The 15,535-nt window shown below is 33.5% G+C and overlaps 2 protein-coding genes across 3 annotated transcripts; one reads left to right on the forward strand and one right to left on the reverse strand.

Moving 5' to 3' along the window:
* Window positions 1-2,543: 2,543 nt before the first annotated feature.
* Window positions 2,544-6,307, reverse strand: LOC123196800 (binding partner of ACD11 1-like). Its single transcript, XM_044610927.1, has 5 exons — window positions 6,086-6,307; window positions 4,484-4,587; window positions 4,326-4,401; window positions 3,378-3,458; window positions 2,544-3,297 (listed from the first exon to the last, which is right to left on the reverse strand). Exons 1-5 carry the CDS (start codon window positions 6,089-6,091, stop codon window positions 2,707-2,709), a joined length of 858 nt encoding a protein of 285 aa, XP_044466862.1. The 5' UTR covers window positions 6,092-6,307; the 3' UTR covers window positions 2,544-2,706.
* Window positions 6,308-7,462: 1,155 nt separating this feature from the next.
* LOC123196828 (cysteine-rich receptor-like protein kinase 10) lies at window positions 7,463-11,970 on the forward strand. Of its 2 annotated transcripts, XM_044610961.1 has the most exons (8): window positions 7,463-8,335; window positions 8,434-8,577; window positions 8,654-8,766; window positions 8,972-9,182; window positions 9,281-9,518; window positions 10,410-10,560; window positions 10,643-11,014; window positions 11,745-11,970. In XM_044610961.1, exons 1-7 carry the CDS (start codon window positions 7,552-7,554, stop codon window positions 10,973-10,975), a joined length of 1,974 nt encoding a protein of 657 aa, XP_044466896.1. In that variant the 5' UTR covers window positions 7,463-7,551; the 3' UTR covers window positions 10,976-11,014; window positions 11,745-11,970. The 2 variants fall into 2 exon arrangements, with proteins under 2 accessions (XP_044466896.1, XP_044466895.1); XM_044610960.1 differs by lacking the exon at window positions 11,745-11,970 and having other exon boundaries at window positions 10,643-11,249.
* Window positions 11,971-15,535: the final 3,565 nt, after the last annotated feature.

Here is a 15,535-nt window from a genome sequence, read left to right on the forward strand (position 1 = left end):
ATTGTTAATGTATAATAAAAATGGAAGTGTTGGCTAATGCCACAAAATAATGTCAGTTCTAGTGTGCTTTTTTCTTAGTCGGAAGTTATTCTTGTATTTGTTTCATTCATTTATTGCCTTCATGTTTTCATAATACACTGTTTGTATGGTTTATTGCATGGTTTTGAAGAGTGCTTTTCAAAGTATGCTAATAAAGTTTTGGATTATAAAAAAAATATATGCTTTTTGCCCTTAATGGATCATAAAGTTTCCATTTGAATGCATAATTAAATAATTACGCCAAATCAGGAAGGTAAATAAAGTTAGACTACCAATAAATTGGTTTATCAACAAATGTACACTAGTGATTGCAGGTCCAATTTGTCATAGACCAATGCTATGTCAAAAGGGATGGGAAAGAATTGACATCTGTGCTCATATAAGGGGTGTTGTACTAATGTCATGTCCTCGAGTCCTATATTTGAAAGGTTTCTGATGTTTAACTGTTGGATTTGAGATCTTTTATCACTATCCGATCACGACAAAGAAGGTATTGGTGTTGTATCTTACACTTGTCCTAGTGGCATTGAATAGACACCTTTTTATTTTGTCTAATTTATGGTTTGACCTTTTATTTTTAGTAGCCACACTACTGATTGTCCTTAAATCCTAATTTTGAGGAGTTTACCTTGTTTAACTGTGGGATCTAAACACTTTTGGTTTAAATAAAATATGCATTTGTTCGTAGGATTTTTCACGTGTTTGTTACTTATATGAATCGCTGCTGGGTCAAACGTGCATTTCTGTCTTTAATCAATAGTATACTTATTGCTTATTTATTGGTTTTCTATCTATAGTTAGTGTAATATGCATTTATTCCAGAGATTTTTAACATGTATGTTACTTATTTGAACCCCAGCTGGGTCAAACCTGCACTTCTGTCTTTAACCAATAGTATACTTATTGTTTACTTGTTTGTTTTCTATCTATAGTTAGTCTAACATGCATTTGTTCCTGGGATTTATAACGTGTCTGTTACTTATTTGAATCGCTGCTGGGTCAAACATGCGCTTCTGTCTTTAACCGATGGTATAGTATACTTATTGTTTACTTATTTGTTTTCCATCCATAGTGTAATACCTGGAGCACGTGTGCTCTCCATGTTGTGTTGACTTCTGAATGGTTACTGCAATGCATGCTACTTGAGTGTTGGTGAATTGATGAAAAGTTGTTCTAGAGTTGTGTTTCCACCTGGATTCTATCCAATTAGAGTAATGCCAACTTGTAGTAGTCACTTTGTTTGCTAGGCAAGAGTTTAGGAAAGGTGATTTTAGTCAAGTAGTCTGTGACACAGTCCTACCTTTCTGTATGGTTTATTTTCTTCTCGTTTTTGAAGTGTTGCATAATACTTTCAAGATATCATAAGTTAATTTTCATGCATCACCATTCTGTCTGTCATAGTCGATAAGAATACCTTGTAAAGATATATGGAATATTCATCTATGAATCTTTTCATCCTCTTGGATCTTTAATCTATTACTATCCAACCCTTCATGTTTCTCGAATCTACTCAAGATTCCCTTTTAGGTAAAGTGTCTCATGCAAGCTTTCATTAATTTCAACATAATTCTATGCTCAAATTAGAATATTCTTGATCTGTGTTTCAGTCTGCTTACTGTTAGTACATTCTGATTCCTTATGCCTAGGGTTGGTTGGGTTCTCAGATGGTTAGTATAGTAAATTACTTTAACAGTAGGCATAGGGCATATTTTCTTCCTTTTTAGGAAGTTTTATATGATGAATTCAACTATAGTTGGTGTAACTATTTTTTGTTTTTTTTTTTAGTTTTATGACTTTGGATTGCTTTTTGTTGGATGTGTACTTTGTTTCCTCTAGGTGACTTTAAAGATGAAGGGTTTAATTGGTAGAGGGTTAATTAAATAAGTGCATGACGTTTTGGAAACAGGGAAACTGGTAGTGTAGATGATCCGATCCGCTTTTGTTTTGATATGCTATTTGAGGAGATGAGTCATGGGTGTGGGCTTTCTTTGTCACATGAAGTGAGGTTAATAGCATCTTTCGCTAAGGGTAGACTTTTAAGCAGAAATGGATTTTTATGCAATGTATGGTTTAGATTAATTAGCTGGAAGGCAATTTCTTGGGCAAAATCACCTCGCTACCGATTAATGAATTATATGTTTGTTAAAATTCAGTATTCCACAATTTTAATCTGACCAACACCCACGAACAAAGATCTTGGGCCTGCTATCGCCTTGGCATGAAAGAAAATTATTTCTTATATACCTTCTGACAATAATCTTTCTTAATTTATTTGTGCAGATAATTTTAAATTTATCATCTAAGTTTTTTGAATTACAAATAATAATTTTGACAAGAAAACGGTATTGTTTTTGTTTAGTGTAAATAATATTGGCTTGATTAGTGTCCTCAACGACCAGATTTATTAACCAAACGTTTTGTTTGGTTCATGAGACACATTTCAGAAGCAGAAGAATAATCAACCAGACTGAGAGAGCACGTTAAAAAGAAAAAAAAAAAAAAAAGACAAGTAAATGATCATTAATAATTGAAAAATGAAAAGTCAAGACATTAAATCAAGATTCAAGTATATCCATATAATGACAACAATTTGTCCAAACTTCATCACTTCATAGTATAACAATAAACAAAAAAATAAGAGCAAATCAACAATTCCATATGTACAAATTAGAGGACCAAACCTTGTGCTGGTGGAGGTCCCGGCTTTGTAGGCTGCTGCTCACTTGGTAGGGTAGATGCTTTTGGAGAATCGGATAGGTGAATCTGAGCGTAATCTTCCACCATTTTTCTTTTTTGTTCTTCGTCGGCTATTTCAGCCCTTCCCACTTTCTCTTTTGCCTTCTGCCCAACATCCTCAGCAGCCTTTGCAACCTTATTGAAAGCTCCAGCCACCCATGATGCCCCGGTGAATACATACCGGTTTTTCATTATGGCAGATCCGGCACTACTGACTTTTTGCTCAGCGGCTGCAAATGCTGATTTGGTTTTCTCTGAAACCAGGTATTTCTGATCAACTTCCCGCACTTTATCACCCACGACAGTAGTGCCAACACTGATCTTCTCACTGAGTCCCATTTTTTTGTCGAAAGAAGCAACTTTAGCTGAGGCTGTTGATGTCAATTGGTGCTTCTCATCGAAAGTTTTTGCTTTATTGACAGCATCTTTGCCTAATATAAAACCCTTAGCAAGCATGCTACTGACCACGTCCTCTGCCTTTCGGAAAGCAGATTCAGTGCCACCATTTTTATTTTCTGTTCCCTGCAATAAATTGAATAATAATCAATTTAGTAATGTTTTAATGAATCAATTATTTTAGAAGTTTTGATCAAGAATATTACAAGGGGTGCTGAAGCAGCAGGAGGAAGCTTATAATCTGGATCTGGAGTTATGGTGACAGACATACCAACAATTGTTGCTCCCTGAAATAAACACAAACTTTTTACATAAGTTGTTAGAAAAATCAGGTGACTTATATTATCGAATAACATAACAATTCAGGTTCTCCATATTAAATGTAACCGGGTATGGTGTGATAGTCTTTCAGGTGTCAGAAATAAACAAAAGTTATGTCTTCAGGTCAATAAAAATCTTCCACTAAAAACTTCTGTAAACCTGGTGAACAAATTTCATAATAATACTAATTGCTCCAGAAGTTCCATTTGAACAAATTCTCTCATCTAATCAAGGGATAGTACCACACTTAGCACCACCCAAACGCATTAATTCAACATCTATCTTCTCCAACGAGCTTAAGTCATACCCTTCACACAGTTGAGACACAACTGGACTTTAAAGGGAAATTTTCTCTCCTAAATAATTAACTTAGGCTTATGCTTGTTGCCATAAATCTGTTCACAATCTTCATACTGATGAATATACATCTTCAGATGAAACCTAGATATCAGAAAACATTTTACACCAGCTTGCACCAGATTAATAATCTAATTTTGATGAGACAAATTCACTTTTCTAATAATAGATGAACATTTTTGATAGTTTCTGATGCTTTGCTGTCATTCATTGAGGAAAAAACCAATAAGTTTTTAGCATTAGAACACTTAGCTCCAGCTACAAGAAAGTTTCTTATAATCAAGAAGATAAGCATGAAAATATTATGGATTGCAGACCAAGTGAAACTAATTTCGTCTCACAAGGAGAAGAGGAAGTCATTGACATATTCCAGTAATAGAAAAATTGCTGAATACTTTAAGAAGCTGGAACAATATTTTAAACATACTTTAAACATACAATATAACAATGTAATAAGTACCAAGAGCTGATATTACCGAAAGGAGAATTGCAGTCTCAGCTCCTTGTGAATCTTTGAAGGTTACATATGCAATTTGAGACCTTTCAGTATCGCTGCAGAAGTGTATGATAAGCTTAATATTCACATTACAAATGACGGTAAAAGAGGAACAATGAAATTAAACAGGGAAATAACCTCTTCATTTCAACATATTCAATATCACCAGAAAAGGAAAAAAACTCCTTGATATCTCTCTCAGTTGCTCCCAGAGAAACATTGCTGACTTTGACAGTTTTAACCTGCTAGACAACAAATATGAGTTCTAAAACCTTATTGGAAACACAATGATCTTAAGTACTATCAATAAAAGATTTACTAAAATCAGCAAGTTGCAGTAGAAGAGGGTGCACGTGCGCACTCTATATATATATATATATATATATATATATATATATATATATATATATATTTGTATTATTATTACGTCAAAGTAGCTAACAGAAAAGTGTATTCATAACCATCCAATTATGTAGCATGAGATGATCAAATGAAACTTGTCTCATCCTTCGCTTATCCATAACCAAAAGCACACCAGGCTATTTGATTGGAATTTCTAACCTTAACTCATATAACTATTGGCAAAAGAGATAAATAGAGTGAAGCTGAGAATGATGCAAACATAAATATAGATAAACCACTGCATGTAGATGAAAGGGATTGAGGGTCAACGCATTTTGGCAATTACAAGTAATGGCAAACTATAGAGACTCAAGTAAAATAATAATGATTTTTTCCATAAATGTTATCCTGTGTCCTTTAGGATTTTAAAGCAAGTCACCAAGAGTTTGGCAAATAATTCACATGCCTTCAATGTGAAGCCAAGCATAGAACTTTCACAAACATTTCAAACCAAATCTTGAAAAATATGTACAATGATACAAACTCTGAAAATTTTTTCTTTCGCTCTTGTACATTAACGAAAAAATCCACACCACAAACTTAGGGATCAAGATGGAGCAACAGTTGAGTTAGTGCATGTCCCAAAACAATGAAAACATAACATTTGAAAATCTAAATTAATGTAGTCTTGAAGAATGAGACGACACTGAAAGGTTCAAGAAAATATAACTAAACTTATAAGAGAGCCAACGATAATTAATGCACGTTGTGGTTTATGCATATCAAACAGATAGTCACCAACTATTTGTCCTCATCAGTTAGTTTCCATCAACAAGCTTATAAATACTACTGTGTTCATACAAAAGTGTGTCCACATATATGTTCATTAAGTTAAATATACATAGACAATACCTTTTAGAGCTTAAATACAATTGTGGAACCCTTACCAACCAACTAAAGCTTTTGATTTAGTCACTAAATACGATATCAGAAACGCGTTGACCAAATGAGGGAGTTAGAGCTTAAAACCTACCTTTGAACCTCGCCTATGAGATTAAGGTTATACTTAAGCTAATAGTCTCGAACAATAGCAATGACCAAATTCAGAGGTGTTGCCAATTAATGACGCTAAGGTATATGAGCAAAACCTAGACAGAGGAGAATCAGCCACAGAAATCTCAGAGAATCTACTGCATTTACTCAATGCACAACATCTTGAATCCATAATTGTTAACAAGAAAACATAAACTAACAGAAATGAGCATGCTACCGCAGAAAAATTCGATAAACATCAAATCAGTCAAAGAGAAACAGTACATTCGAACAATTTCAATCTGATTGAAGAAACAGATAGATCTCAGAGATCAAATCAAAACGAGAAGGTAAATAAAAACTGACCGACATGATGCGTAAGCTTAGCTTGGAAGAGGATAAGAGTTGACGCGTTTCCAAACAGAGGTTTTGTTTTGTATTTCAAATAAGAAAAAGAGAGAAGAGGAGAAAGGTATTTATATGTCGAGGGGGGTGGGGCTGTGGTTGGGGTTTTGGAGAGCACGTGCGGAGCGTGGGACTCAGACCTCTCGCCGGCAGAGGCCGTGCTTGCAAGTGCAAGTTCCTATACCGTCCTGCAACGGAATTTAAGTTAAAAAAAAATCAGCGACGCGTCGAACGGTTAATCGAGTCGCATGATTAGCGTGCAAGTAACCCAAACACGGCCTTGAATTCAATGGTGGAGTTGGAATTTTCCAAGCGTGGCCCCCACTGCTGGGTAGTTGACACTGTTACAATGGGAAATTTTTATCAGTCCTCGTAGAATAATTAAAATTCATCTTCATGATTATTTTATTATCACTTTAGTCTCCAAACAAATATGAATTTACGCATATACCACTATCTATAAACGGTCAATTTAAAATATTCTGTATAAACGTAAATTACCGAATTCTCCTCCATAAATCAAAACTAAAAGGGTAAATGATATTTCCACCATTTTTTTCATGATTGATTTACTCACTTTAGATTTGGACGACGCTCATCGTCAAGATCTAAATGATGCGTATCATCCATCATTCAATGAGAATGATACTTGTCATCTATTTTGGATAATAAATCATCGTTTAGAATAGATGACTTTCTATTGTTCAAAGATCTAAATGATAATTATCATACTTGAATGATGATCATTGTTCAGAGGACAAACTTTGGATGAAGACTCTTTTGTCATTGATCAACTATCACCAGAGAAAGTAACTAAGTTTCAAGGGAAAAAAGTAAATTTTTTTAAACTTAATTTAGAAGAAAAAATTATTAATTTTTTAAATTAAAGAAAAAAATGAGAAAAAAATTTAATTATTTTAATATTACTAATAACATAATAAATTTACCCTTTAACCCTAACCAAAATTATATGAATGTATCTTAACAGATTAAATTTTGAATAAATATAGAAATTTTTCATCTATTATAAATATATATTTGTTATTTCAATAAAATTTGGATGAAAAATTGCTCTTTTTATCAGAGATGATAATTAAATTATAGTCAAATTAGAAAATGCACATCCTGAACCAAAACCCGATTTAAGCATTGAATTGATGAATTCCAAACTTCGACTTTGATGGGCAGGGGCAGCATTTTCTTTTCAACGTAATGCGTATAAACAAGCAAAATCAATTTCTCTATTTTAATTTATGCGTTCACCGGATCAAGTATTCTCCTCAGAGCGCGCTACTCCCCAAACAAGTTTGTTGACTTCTATGCTTTATGAGTCTTTCCTCCTAGTCATTTTCTCCACGCGTATTCTCATCAAATGCATTATATCCGTCTGCAAAACTTCGAGAGCTCTCTGCCACAGAAGAATAAAAATGCCTTCCGTTAAGTTTTTTGTATTTTTTCAGTTTGTTTATCTTCTATGTGATCTGGTGAGTTCGATCAACGCATTTGAGCCATTTTACTATTATCACATTTGCCCGAACACTTCTGCTTACGCCATTAACAGCACTTACCAAACCAGCCGAAATCTTTTGCTCAATTCGCTTTCTTCCCATGCCAACCGTAACGGTTTCTACAACGCCACCGCAGGGGACGGCCCTAACAAAATCTACGGCCTCTATCTTTGCCGTGGCGATGTCAATTCCAGTATCTGCCAAGGCTGCGTCAGTTTCGCCACTTCGGATGTAACCGAACGTTGCCCTCTTCAGAAAGAAGCTGTGATATGCTACGACGAGTGCCTTTTACGCTTCTCTGACGAGCCTTTCTTCTCTACTGTGGCTGACGACGAGGGGTTCATGATGGCTAATGTCGACGTAGTACAGTTTAGCGAGTTTGTGAATAGAACGATGAACGAAACAGCAACTGAGGCTGCGAATTCGCCGAAAAAGTTTATGACGAAAAGGAAAAATTTCACAGCCTCCCAACCAGTTTACTTTCTTGCACAGTGCACACAGGACCTTTCGAGTTTTGACTGTAACAGATGTCTTCAACTGTCTATTTCACAGTTGCAGATGAGGCGAGAAGGAGGAAGACAGCTGTTTCCGAGTTGTTACAGCCGGTATGAACTGTACCAGTTTTACAATAAAAACGTGACGGCAGTTCGTGCTCTGCCTCCTGTGACAACACCTCCTGTCTATTTCAAGTTTACAATGAAAGGTAAACTTGATCGCACTTTGAATCAACAATTAAAATTGTTACTAAAATAATCATGAATTCATTCTATCTATCCAATGAAAAATTTCCTGTTTTTGCAGGAGGGAAAGGTGTCCCTTTTTTAATAATCATCGCCATCATTATTGCTTCAACTGCTGCGGTGCTTTCCATTCCTGCTGGATTTTGTCTCGTAAGAAGAGGAAGAGGAAAAAAGAAGAAAGACTATACACAGGCATATATTTTTGGTAAAATTTGATTATCAATCTAAACAATATTATTAATCTTTTATGTCTCATCGTCAATAAACCAATTTTTCATCAGATAATGAAATTATGAACTCCTTGCAATTTGATTTTGAGGCAATTAAAGAAGCCACAAACAATTTCTCAACTGATAATAAATTGGGTGAAGGCGGGTTCGGTGAGGTTTATAAGGTATGAACAGTATAACATTGTTTTTACGATAATACTATGCTCACTATACAAATTGGTAAAGACATTTGTATGATTGGATCTGATGACACATAATTTGTGTGTTCATTTGTATACTCAAAAGTGAGTATAGATAGTATTGCTCTTGTTTTTATATGTATATGTATATGTATGCATGATCTATTGATTTATTAATGGAAGTTCTCAGGGCATACTTCCTGATGGACGAGGAATAGCTGTAAAGAGGCTATCGACAAGATCCTGCCAAGGTTATGAAGAATTTATAAATGAAATCGTATTGGTGGCCAAGCTCCACCACAGAAATTTGGTTAGGCTGCTGGGATTTTGCTCGGAGGGAGAAGAAAAGATTCTTGTATATGAATTTGTGCCAAACAAGAGTCTTGACTATTTTTTGTATGGTCTGAATCTGAACTGTCTCTATGAATCGAGTGGTTTATCTTGAGTTCAGTCTCCATTAAATTCTGGTTCTTAAAATCAATTTACAAACTTCATGCAGATCCTGAAAAGCAAGGAGAATTGGATTGGTCAAGCCGCTACAAGATGATTGGAGGCATTGCTCGAGGAATGTGTTATCTGCATGAGGAATCTCAACTTAAAATTATTCATCGTGATCTCAAAGCTAGCAACATATTGTTGGATGAGAACATGAACCCAAAAATTTCCGATTTCGGCATGGCAAGAATAGTTAGAGTTGATGAATCCCAAGTAAACACAATTAAAATAGTTGGGACATAGTAAGTTTTCTATCCAAAAATTTAAAAAATAGTTAGAAATGGCAATGGGTGATAGGGCTGGATTCGAGCCGAGCCGAGCTCGGGCTCGGCTCGGCTTTATAAGGGCCGGCTCGAGTTCGGCTCGAGCTCGATTCGAGCCGAATTTGGCTCGGCTCGAGTTCGGCTTGGCTCGGTAACGGCTCGGCTCGGCTCGTTTTTTATATCAAAACGACACCGTTTTGTATATATATATATGGATTAAAAAGACGCCGTTTTGTATAAAAAAATTTTTAAAAAAATATACCGAGCCAACCCGAGCCAGCTCGGGCTCGGCTCGAGCTCGATCGAGCTGAGCTGAGCCCGGCTCGTTTCGGGCTCGAACCGAGCCGAGCCGAGCTCGAGCTCGAGCTGGCTCGGCTCGAATCCAGCCCTAATGGGTGAGGTAATGGTCTGAATATCCTAATCTTTGTCTCTATCTCTACAAAGGTAACATTTTTTCTGTCCTTGTCCCATTTTCAATATGAGAATAATAAGAAATTTTTATCTCATTTCTGTGGAGACTCATTTCCCTCCTATCCCCACAAGAAATCTCTACACTATCCCCTCTTTATTCCGGTTAGAAAAAATAATAAAATATTTATTATAGGTTGTAGGACATATTTGTAATAATTTAAAATTATTAAAAATAAGTTAATATGTAAAAATTTAAAGAATGTCTGAAAAAGGGACAAGTCGACAATAAATTTATCTTGTCCCCAATTATAAGCATCTCTCTTTCCATTCCTTTTTTATTAATAAATCCCCTTCTTATTCGAGGAGCGATGGGCTGAAAATTCAATTTCACAAGTCAAATTGTGATCTCTATGTATAGCCAATATATGGAGCTAACATTAACACGTTTTCTTTTTATAGCGGTTACATTTCACCAGAATATGCTGTTCATGGCCAATGCTCAGTGAAATCTGACGTGTATAGTTTCGGAGTTCTAGTTTTAGAGATTATCACTGGCAAGAAGAGCAGCAATTTTTATCAAACAGACGGTGCTGAGAATCTCATGAGCTATGTAAGCAAAATAAAGATTATCTATTTGCTCCACCTTTGTTTAAGTGTCGATATCCTTACACATATTTGGGTTAATATTGCAGGCTTGGAAACATTGGAGAGATGGAACGCCTTTGCAATTGTTGGATTCAAGTTTGTCTAATTCCTGTTATTCTAGAGATGAAGTAATCAGATGCCTCCATGTGGGGTTGTTATGTGTACAGGAAGATCCAGTTGAGAGGCCATCAATGGCGACGATAGATCTCATGCTTAATAGTTACTCTGTCACTGTTCCATCTCCTCAACAGCCGGCATTTTACCTTGGCAGTACACAGGAGGTGAGCAAGACAGAAGACTTTGACTCTGATCTAACTGCAAACAAGTCAGCGCCGTGCTCTGTGGATGAAGAATCCATCACTGAAGTATTTCCTCGATAAAGAGGGATGATGGTTTATGTGCTTGCCCTTCAAAACAAGGTGATATATTAGAGTTTAGAGGAAAGTGGGAAATAAAAACTTCTTTGTTTGATTTGTAATCTCGCGTCCTACCACATTTTTAACTTTGAAAACATAAATCCTAGTCTGAAAGTAAGTAAGAAATCTAAGTGTCTTTTACAATTCGGGAGATGGCTTGTGTTTTAGAGCAACGAGCATCACAAATCCCAAACTATTATTTCTGATTCCCATTGTAAAATCAAACATTTATTTCTAATTCCTCTTGTCAAATCAAGCTATTATTTCTAAACCCTATTGTCAAATCTTCTGGAGCTGATTACTTGGCTTGAGTTGAGCCTGTTGACCCGTGTATTAAACGAGTCTTGAATAGTTGGATGATTCTTGACCACTCATGTTCACAGCAGAAATATCGTGATTTATGAGCAAAATGTGATACACGAAAAGTACGAAAAATTTTTAGGGCAAAATGTGATGCATGATAAGCATAGAAAATTTTCCGATAATGACAGAACCAAAACTAATTTAATAAATGTAAACTAGCATATGTATGAACTCGTATAATAAAACAGTAAAATGAATTTTATTTTCTTCAAACATGACAATTTCACATGTTGCATTATTCATTTTGACATGGCGATGTTAGGGCCATTTAGTTTTAAAAATTGTTAAAGAGTTCGGTGTAAGGAATCAAAAAGTTTTATTAGAATTTAGAAATACATGATACTGATACATGATTCATGAAAATTCTCAGGGCATACTTGCAGATGGACAAGCACTAGCTGTAAATAGCCAAGCTCCAGCACAAAAATTTGGTTAGGCTGTTGGGATTTTGCCAGGAGAACGAAAGTAAGTCTTAACATTACTTTTTTGATCCAACACCTCCTAATTGGAGATTCCACAACAAATACCACTCAAGTTATCCTTGGAATCATTGTCACTAAGTTTGTAATATCATTTTTGTGTCGTCATTAGTAGTGTGAATGGCCTCCAGGTTGGGCCCTTTTTCGGCCCGACCTATAGAGGCATAATCCGTTTTTATAGAAGGTTGCGCCTTAGACTGTAAAGTTTAGCCTGCACGTTGACCCAACCCGATATCACACTATTTATAATTTTTTAAAAAATTATTATTTATTTATTATTACATGGGGAATTCAAATAATTAACATTGAGAATCCAAAAATATTTATTAATATTATGAAGAATTAAAAAATAATAAAAAATTATTATTAATATTATGAGAAAACCAAAAGATTAATATAAAAAAACTAAATTTATTAATTATTCATCATTAATATTATGAAAAAAACTAAAATATTGGTTTTAAAAATTAAAAGATATAACAAAAATTAATTAAAATTTTGAAAAAAAAATTAACTAGTCTGCCTGTTAAGGGTTTGGCATGACACAACCCATTATAAAACCGTGTGTGTTGTAAGTTTTAATATTTATGTGTCTGCCAAACTTACAAGGTCTGTAACTATGCAGACCTTGGTCTGGTATAAGCCACAGACATGGTGGGCCAAATCAAAGTCGGCACACCCCATGACCACCTCTAGTTTGTAAAATCATTTTTCCGAGATCACTAGTTTATCAAATCAATAGAATTGCTAAATAAGGTTATAAGAGTGAAAAAATAAAATCCATTTAAAATTTAAACACCACCCTTGTACAATTCCTAAGATTTCAAAAAAAAAAAAAAAGTTTGAACTATCAATATAAAATATTCTACATAAACTTAAATGACCGAATTTTCCTTCATAAATCAAAACTAATAGGGCAAATGATTTTTGCACCATTTTTTTCATGATAAATTTACTCACTTTCTATATTGCCATCTATGATAAGTTCTTCACTTTGTTTTACCTATAACATCAAATTTTGTTCTGGAAATTTAATTTTAAAGATATTGTAAAACTTTACGGACATTAGCCTCGAAATTGTTTGTCAATATATTATTTTTCTTAATTAAAAAAAGATTATGTAGCATGAGATGATCAAATGAAACTTGTCTCATCCTTCATTTATCCATAATAATTCACGTGCCTTCAATGTGAAGCCGAGCATAGAACTTTCACAAACATTTCAAACCAAATCTTGAAAAATACGTACAATGATACAAACTCTGAAAATTTTTTCTTTTGCTCTTGTACATTAACGAAAAAATCCACACCACAAACTTAGAGATCACGATGGAGCAACAGTTGAGTTAGTGCATGTCCCAAAACAACGAAAACATAGCATTTGAAAATCTAGATTAATGTAGTCTTGAAGAATGAGACGACACTGAAAGGTTCAAGAAAATATAACTAAACTTATAAGAGAGTTGATGATAAATAATGCACGTTGTCGTTTATGCATATCAAACAGATAGTCACCAACTATTTGTCCTCATCAGTTAGTTTCCATCAATAAGCTTATAAATGTTATTGTGTTCATACAAAAGTGTGTCCGCATATATGTTCATTAAGTTAAATATACACAGACAATACCTCTTATAGCTTAAATACAATTGTGGAACCCTTACCAACCAACTCAAGCTTTTGTGTCTAAAATTTGAAATATAATTTTGTTGTGATTTTATGTTGTTTATATTGTTTAATGTTGTGATTTCATGTTGTTGTATTGTTTAATATTGTTATAATATTGTATTAATGGTTAAAAAAAATATAGAAATTCAATTCTAGATAAAAACCAAATAAAAAACAAGTTAGCGGAAAGCCAAGGGTTGACGACAATACCAACCCTTGGCGTTGACGCTAAGGGTTGGCGTTGCCACTAATCTGTTCTTCATCTAGTTTTTATCTAAAACTAAATTTTTGTATTTTTTAACTATCAACACAACATTAAACAATACAACAACATGAAATCACTATATTAAACAATATAAATAACAAAAAATCACAACAAAATTATATTTTACATAAAGTCATAAATATAAATCTATTTTACGTTATTTCATTTTCAATTATTAAAAAAGAAAACACAAAATATAAGCTCTTGAATTAAGACTGACTTGAATTTGAATGACATTGTTGTGAAATCTTTGCAAAAAATATGAATTAATAAAAGAAATTTAACAATTTTCATCTCTTTTTCCCTTTTGTTTATATAAATCCTTTATAATTGCTAGCAATTCCTTTCTCAAAATTTCTTTCATGGGATTTATTGATCAATCACATGTGTTTGTTTCAATTTTTTTTTTAGAATCGTAAAGATTCTTTCTTTTGTTAGAAGGATAATAAAAAAGAGAAATAATTTCTCTATATAAATAATGGCATTTTAGAAAAAGAGAATATCATTATGGTATTTTTGTTATGTGTATAAATTGTGTGTTATATATGTATGCAGAAAATGGCGAAAATGTTCAATATTCCCCCAAACAAGGCCTTGAATTCAATAGTGGAGTTGGAATTGTCCAAGCGTGGCCCCCACTCCTGGGTAGTTGACTCTGTTACAAATGAGAAAATTTTACCAGCCCTCTTAGAATAATAATAATTCATCTTCATGATTATTTTATCACTTCAGTCTTCAAAAATATATGAAATTACGCATATACCACTATCTATGAACGGTCAATTTAAAATATTCTATATAAACGTAAATTACCGAATTCTCCTTCGTAAATAAAAAATAATAGGGTAAATGATATTTGCACTATTTTTTTCTTGATAAATGTTTTTCTTAATTTAAAAAAATTATTTTGACATTTGTATAATTCATTCATAATTTGTTTAATGTTTCTTTGGAGTGTGGGAACTTAAGATATACGTTATTTGAGATATTTTGGCTATCAAATAATCTAGTAATTTAGCTTAGCATTAAATTTCTGAATGATATTATTTAATAAATAAATAAAAATAAAATTATAATAAATTTAAATTTATTTTATTAAGCTATTAACATGATAAAGGTCATAATTAAATTACTAAATAAATCAAATAAGATAATGTATACTTTCAACCAAACCCCATTTTAAATAGGCGAAAAGACTTATTCCTACTCAAATTTGTTGCATACCTAATTTAATATTTATTAAGTATTAAAAACTCAAACTCTTACATATGGCTGATTAAATCTAACATAGTCAATTAGTTTTAGGAGTAAAATTATTATTTAACCCGAAATATTAAAAAATATAAAATTTTATCATATTTTCCCTTATTTTTTAAAATTAGCAACTTCCCCCACTAATAATTTTGAAAAGTAAAATTTGAAAAATGAACTTTTTCCCTTACTAGGGTTAACATTTTTTGGTGTTATATGTCCAATCTTTTTTTGACTATCAATGGAATCTGTCTTTGGAGAAAAGATATGGAGATGAATCTTCATATGCTATGATGTTTCTTCGTCTAGACGAAGACGCATCTTTGTCTAGATCTAGACGAAGATGATGTCTTCATTGATGTCGATGAAGATGAGCCAGAGATGATGAAGAACGGGAAGAGAAGATAATCGAAGATGGATTGTGTCAATCTTGGGAAGAGAAGACAGTTGGTTGGAGAAGAAAGGTTGTTGGAAAATTTTACATCTAGCAAGGGGAAA

The sequence above is a fragment of the Mangifera indica genome, chromosome 14 (assembly GCF_011075055.1).
Source record: "Mangifera indica cultivar Alphonso chromosome 14, CATAS_Mindica_2.1, whole genome shotgun sequence".
Classification (NCBI taxonomy): domain Eukaryota; kingdom Viridiplantae; phylum Streptophyta; class Magnoliopsida; order Sapindales; family Anacardiaceae; genus Mangifera; species Mangifera indica.

Excerpts from the sequence above, each read along its gene's own strand:
- LOC123196828 (XM_044610961.1), top strand. The coding sequence starts at position 7,552 with ATGCCTTCCGTTAAGTTTTTTGTATTTTTTCAGTTTGTTTATCTTCTA. Across the intron at positions 9,183-9,280 it reads TCTTGACTATTTTTTGTATG|ATCCTGAAAAGCAAGGAGAA; the intron begins GTCTGAATCTGA and ends AACTTCATGCAG. Across the intron at positions 10,561-10,642 it reads CTGAGAATCTCATGAGCTAT|GCTTGGAAACATTGGAGAGA; the intron begins GTAAGCAAAATA and ends TTAATATTGCAG.
- LOC123196800 (XM_044610927.1), bottom strand. Across the intron at positions 4,402-4,483 it reads GAATATGTTGAAATGAAGAG|CGATACTGAAAGGTCTCAAA; the intron begins GTTATTTCCCTG and ends ACACTTCTGCAG. Across the intron at positions 3,298-3,377 it reads CTGCTGCTTCAGCACCCCTT|GGAACAGAAAATAAAAATGG; the intron begins GTAATATTCTTG and ends AATTTATTGCAG.